At 44.7% G+C, this 5,705-nt stretch overlaps 1 protein-coding gene across 1 annotated transcript; it reads right to left on the bottom strand.

Moving 5' to 3' along the window:
- Positions 1-251: 251 nt before the first annotated feature.
- LOC121002359 (mucin-5AC-like) lies at positions 252-5,391 on the bottom strand. Its single transcript, XM_040433823.1, has 4 exons — positions 5,365-5,391; positions 4,096-4,314; positions 453-1,148; positions 252-334 (listed from the first exon to the last, which is right to left on the bottom strand). The coding sequence occupies exons 2-4, from the start codon at positions 4,151-4,153 to the stop codon at positions 252-254; spliced, it is 837 nt and encodes a 278-aa protein (XP_040289757.1). The 5' UTR covers positions 4,154-4,314; positions 5,365-5,391.
- Positions 5,392-5,705: the final 314 nt, after the last annotated feature.

The following is a 5,705-nucleotide window of genomic DNA, read 5'->3' as shown; positions in this document are numbered from 1 at the left end:
AGTAGTAGTATCTATTACCTCAGTTGTGGTAAGTACACTGTCAGTAGTTGTGTCTATACCACTGCTGGTAGTTGTAGTGAATCCATCACTTCTCTCTGTTGTATCCGTCTTTGCAGTTGTGACCTTCACCTCAGTCTCTCTGGTGGTACTGATGTCGGTGGACGTCTCCAGTGTCTCTTCTGTATTTGTGGCAGTGCCACTTCCAGGAATGATACTTGTAGACACAGGATCGGGTGTAGATACAACTGTGGTTAAACCGATGTCACTTCTATGTCCGGCACCAGTTGTTGTATCTCTGATTCTGCTTGTAATAATGTCAGTTGTAGGACCCGTCCTATTGGAGGTGATGGTATCAGGGGTTTCATTAGTCAGACTGGTTATCATGACTGTTTCAGATTTCTCCCCATCTGCAGTATCGGCTGTTAGATGAGTCACATTGATGGAACTGGTACCAGTTGAGTCTGTCCCACTGGTTATATGGGTAGAACTGGTACCAGTTGTGTTTGTCCCATTGGTTGTATGGTTGTAAGTTGTTGGATCTCTCAGGGTTACAGGGCTGCTTTCAGTTGTGGGATTGATTGTAGTCTTGATGTCTGTATCAGTCCTGGTAAGTCTCTCAGTGGTTGGACTGATGCCATATGTAGGAGCGGCACCAGTTATAAGTGCAGGACTGGTAGAACTGCTGTCACCTGTTCGATCTGTCAGGCTGATATTCTTGATTTCAGTGGTTGTATAGGTAATGTTGGTTGTATTGCTACCAGCTGCTGGTCCAATCACATTTTTGGTGCTGGCGCCAGTTCCATTTCTCACACTTGTCTGTCTGATGATTGGTGTTGGTTCATTCATTTTTGTGGTGCCGGGGCCCATACTTTTGGCCACAATGGTATGGCTGATGTCTGGTGTTGTATCTGGATCAATAGTAGTGATGATGGTCTCTGATGTCCCGATCATAGTTGCAGCCTGACTTCCATTAGGGTCCACTGTGGTGGGGATGCTGATGTCCGGTGATGTGGCTGATGATACATTGCCTCCATCTTCTCTTATGGAAGCTGTGGTGCCAGACTCAGATGGTGTCATGGAACGTTCTTCTGCTCCTGTAGTTGATGGAGCTGGATATACATTTGTGCTGGTGATTCTCTGACCTTCAACTGGAGAAGTAGATGCAAAGAATAGTTAATTAGTGCTAAAGAGAGAGATAAACAGTGATAGATATGAGATAGAAAGATAGATATCAGATATGACTGTACACATGGTCCTTAATATGCTACAAAAAATGTAAACATGAACAAGGCCCCAGGTCTAGATGGATTACACTCTAGAGTTCTAAAGGAGCTTAGTTCAGTTATTGCTTTTCCTCTGCTCATAATATTCAAAGATTCTTTAATGACAGGCATTGTACCAAGGCGAATGTGGTGCCCATGTTCAGAAAAGGGTGCTAGGTCTTCACCAGGAAATTATAGACCAGTAAGCTTAACATCCATAGTGAGAAACATGTTTGAGGGCCTTCTACAGGACAACATACAGGATTATGTAACTGGCAATAATATAATAAGTGATAGCCAACATGGTTTTACTAAGAACAGAAGCTGTCAGGATAACCAAGGTGAGTAGAAGCCTGGACAGAGGGAAGGCTGTGGATATTGTGTTTTTGGACTTTGCAAAGGCGTTTGATGCTGTCCCATACGGGCGACTAATGGGTAAATTGAGGTCTATTGGTTTAGAAAATATAATTTTGTGATTGGATTGAAAATTGGCTTCATAATCGTATCCAGAGAGTTGTGGTTAATGATTCCTACTCTGAATGGTCCCGGGTTATAAGTGGTGACCCCAAGGTTCTGTGCTGGCTCCGCTATTATTTACCTTATTCATTTGTGACATAGAGGATGGGAGTAGTAGCGCTGTTTCTATTTTGTTAGATGACACCACACTTTGTAATACGGTCCAGTCCATGGAAGATGTTAATAAGTTACAAGCTGACTTGGACAAACTTACTGTTTGGGCCTCCACTTGGCAAATGAGGTTCAATATAGATAAATGTAAAGTTCTGCACTTGGGGGCTAATAATCTGCATGCAGCATGTGTCCTGGGGGAGTAACACTGGGAGAGTCACTGGTTGAGAAGGATCTGGGTGTATTAGTAGATCATAGACTAAAGGTGCATTCACACGACCATAAGTGTTTTGCGGTCCGCAAATTGCAGATCCGCAAAACACGGATACCGGCCGTGTGTGTTCCGCAATTTTCGGAACGCAAATGGCCAGCACTATATAGAGAATGCCTAAGCTTGTCCGCTAAGACATGCTTTATCTTTGCGGGGCCACGGAACGGAACAACGGATGCGGAAAGCACACGGTGTGCTGTCAACATCTTTTGAGGCCCCATTGAAATAATTGGGTTCACACCCGTTCCGCAAATTTGCGGAGCGGATGCGGATCCATTTATACAGTCGTGTGAATGCACCCTCAATGACAGCATGCAATTTTGTCTTGTATTAAAAGAGGTCTGGACTCTGGAGGTCAGGACACAGATGCTTTGGGGGGGCTTTTCTGCGAAGGGGACAGGACGACTGCACTGTATTAAAGAGAGGATGAATGGGGCCATTTATGGTGAGATTTTGAGCAACAACCTCCTTCCCTCAGTCAGAGCATTGAAGATGGGTCGTGGCTGGGTCATCCAACATGACAACGACCCGAAGCACACAGCCAGGATACCCAAGGAGTGGCTCCGTAAGAAGCATATCCAGGTTCTGAAGTGGCCTAGCCAGTCTCCAGACCTAAATCCAATAGAACGTCTTTGGAGGGAGCTGAAACTCCGTGTTGCTCAGCGACAGCCCCGAAACCTGACAGATGTAGAGGAGATCTGTGTGGAGGAGTGGGACAAAATCCCTGCTGCAGTGTGTGCAAACCTGGTCAAGAACTGCAGGAAACGTTTGACCTCTGTAACTGCAAACAAAGGCTTCTGTACCAAATATTAACACGGATTTTCTCAGGTGTTCAAATAATGTTCAGCAGTGGAAGACAAATACATTCTTAAGAAATCATACAATGTGATTTACAGATTCTTGTTTTTAATTCTGTCTCTCAGAGTGGGAATGCACCTACAATGTGAATGTCAGACCCCTCCATGATTTCTAAGTGGGAGAACTTGCAAAATCGCAGGGTGTTCAAATACTTCTGTTCTTTACTGTATGTAACTATGTAATAGATATGACTAGGTAAGAGCGAATCGACTTTGGATGAAACATCCGAAGTCGATTCGCATAAGACTTGGTTTCAATACTGTACGGAGCAGGAGCTCCATACAGTATTAGAATGTATTGACTCCGATGAGCCGAAGTTATTACTTCGCAAAGTCTCTCGAGACTTCGCATTATAACTTCAGAAGTTGATTTATACTGTAAAAAAACATTTCCCGAACTCGGGTTCAGTTCCAAGTGGCGCCAAACCTAAATCCGGGAAATGTTTTTTTACCGTATCAGGCTACATGCACACGACCGTATGTGTTTTTGTGTTTTGCGGATCCGCCAAAAAAAAGGATGACATCCGTATGCATCCGTTTTTTTTGCCTAAAATGGACAAGAATAGGACATGTTCTATTTTTTTTGCCAGACATATGGATGCGGACAGCACACGGTGTGCTGTCTGCATTTTTTGCAAAAAAAACGGAACGGACGCGGAAACAAAATACATTCGTGTGTATGAGGCCTAAATCAACTTCTGAAGTTATAATGCGAAGTCTCGCAAGACTTTGCGAAGTAATAACTTCGGCTCATGGGAGCCAATACATTCTAATACTGTACGGAGCTCCTGCTCCGTACATCGTTAGAACGAAGTTTAATGCGAATCGACTTCGGATGTTTGATCTCAAGTCGATTCGCTCATCCCTAGATATGACATAGAGATAGATAAAAAGATAATTAGACATATAGATACAAGCAGTTGTTCCATGGATATCAGAGCGTAATTTATATGAATATAATGCAGGAGCAGTAGCGTTATGACACCAGTTACCTATAGGGCAGTGATATTGTGGACACACAGCCATGATCAGCGGATACTTCTGCTGTCACTGTATATGGTATATGTCTGTATCTTACCAGCTATCAGTAGCAGAGTGAGCATCGCACACAGAGCCCGGCCCGTCCTGGAGGCCATGGTCTCTTGGTTCCAGCATGTAATCAGGACGTCTTCATGTGATGGTCGGTTTCAGGTCACTTTGATAGGAGGACACCAAGCTCTTTCACCAGGGCTTCGAGCCGGAGACTTTTACAGCAGCGAGTGTATATAAGCCGGAGGTGAGCGGCTTCCTCTGGGGTCTGGAGGGAAACTTGAGCTCAGCATGAAATATTTCTCAACCAAATTATATTTGACTGCCAAAGTCACACATTGAATACAAGCAGGAGGCTGCCCTCGAAAATTCCCTACTGCTTTTATATCTCATTATAAGTGCTTCCTTAAAGGGCTGGTCCACATGGGTCCCTGATGATAAGCTGAACACAGGGTGTCTGTGCTCCTCCATCTGACATGTCTACAGATGGTTAGTCCATGTTCTTACCTCCTTCCCTGTTAGGGTAAATCACACTTGCTAATGAGAACATCGAAGAACATCGAGGATGAGCCTCAGGTTTTGTCTGTGCCGCAGTATTGTGCCATGTAGAGCGCTGCAGGGACTGAAGGTGCTATATAAGTAACATCTTCAGGATCTGTGGCGGTCCAACCCCGAGAACCCCACTTATAGGCAATTACAATTGCTCCCCCCACAGCCCAATTGTGGGGTGCTGATGGTTACCATGGCAGCTATAAGCCTAGACGTGACCTCTGAATCAAGTTTGGAAGCCTATTAGGCCCTGCCAGAGTCGGGGTATACAGTGATAGGTATACCCCGACTCTGGCAGGGCCTAATAGGCTTCCAAACTTGATTCAGAGGTCACGTCTAGGCTTATAGCTAGTTGTGTGTACCCAAAATTTCCAATAAAAGTACAGCCCGTCCGGCAAAAAACAAACTCTAAGGCCTCTTTCACACGGGTGTCGCGGGTGAGCGCCGGATGCGTTCAGGGTGCATTGCGGGAAACCCGCGCGAGTAGGCACGCAAATTCAGTCCGTTTTGTCTGCGATTGCGCTCCGTTGTTTTTTTTTCGTGCGAGTGCAATGCATTTTGCATGCGCGTAATAAAAAATTTTATGTGGTACCCAGACCCGAACCGGGACTTCTTCACTGAAGTTTGGGTTTGGGATCGGTGTTCTGTAGACTGTATTATTTTCCCTTCTAACATGGTTATAAGGGAAGATAATAGCATTCTGAATACAGAATGCTGAGTAAAATGTGGCTTTAGGGGTTAAAAAAAAAATCTAAAATAATAAACTTACCTCATCCACTTGATCGCGCAGTCGGTATCGTCTTCCTGAAGGATCTTCTATCTTCATTCAGCAGGACCTGCGCTGACGTCACCACGTGGTGAGCGCGATGACGTCATCAAAGGTCCTTTTGCAGGTCCTGAAAGAAGAAGCAAGAAGATGATGCAGTGTGACACACACTCATCCGCAAGGGGCCTAAGAGTACTTTTACACGCCGCGGATATTCTTGCAGAAATTTCTGTGACTGAAAATGAGGTCCATTCATTTGAAAGGAGCAACAAGCAGGTGGATTTTCTAGAACAAAATCCACAGTGTGAATGCAACCTACTACAGATCCATCAATGGAAAGACAG

This window comes from Bufo bufo, chromosome 5 (genome assembly GCF_905171765.1).
Source record: "Bufo bufo chromosome 5, aBufBuf1.1, whole genome shotgun sequence".
Taxonomy (NCBI): Eukaryota; Metazoa; Chordata; class Amphibia; order Anura; family Bufonidae; genus Bufo; species Bufo bufo.
Note: the sequence above shows the minus strand (reverse complement) of the source record. Positions and strands in the feature narration are given on the sequence as shown.

What these genes read in the sequence shown, in the direction of transcription:
- LOC121002359 (XM_040433823.1), bottom strand. Translation starts at nt 4,153, where the DNA reads ATGGCCTCCAGGACGGGCCGGGCTCTGTGTGCGATGCTCACTCTGCTA. An exon ending in CACTCTGCTACTGATAGCTG is followed by an intron (nt 1,149 to 4,095) that starts GTAAGATACAGA and finishes CTACTTCTCCAG; the next exon opens with TTGAAGGTCAGAGAATCACC. An exon ending in CAGTGGGACAGACTCAACTG is followed by an intron (nt 335 to 452) that starts GTACCAGTTCCA and finishes CACCTCCAATAG; the next exon opens with GACGGGTCCTACAACTGACA.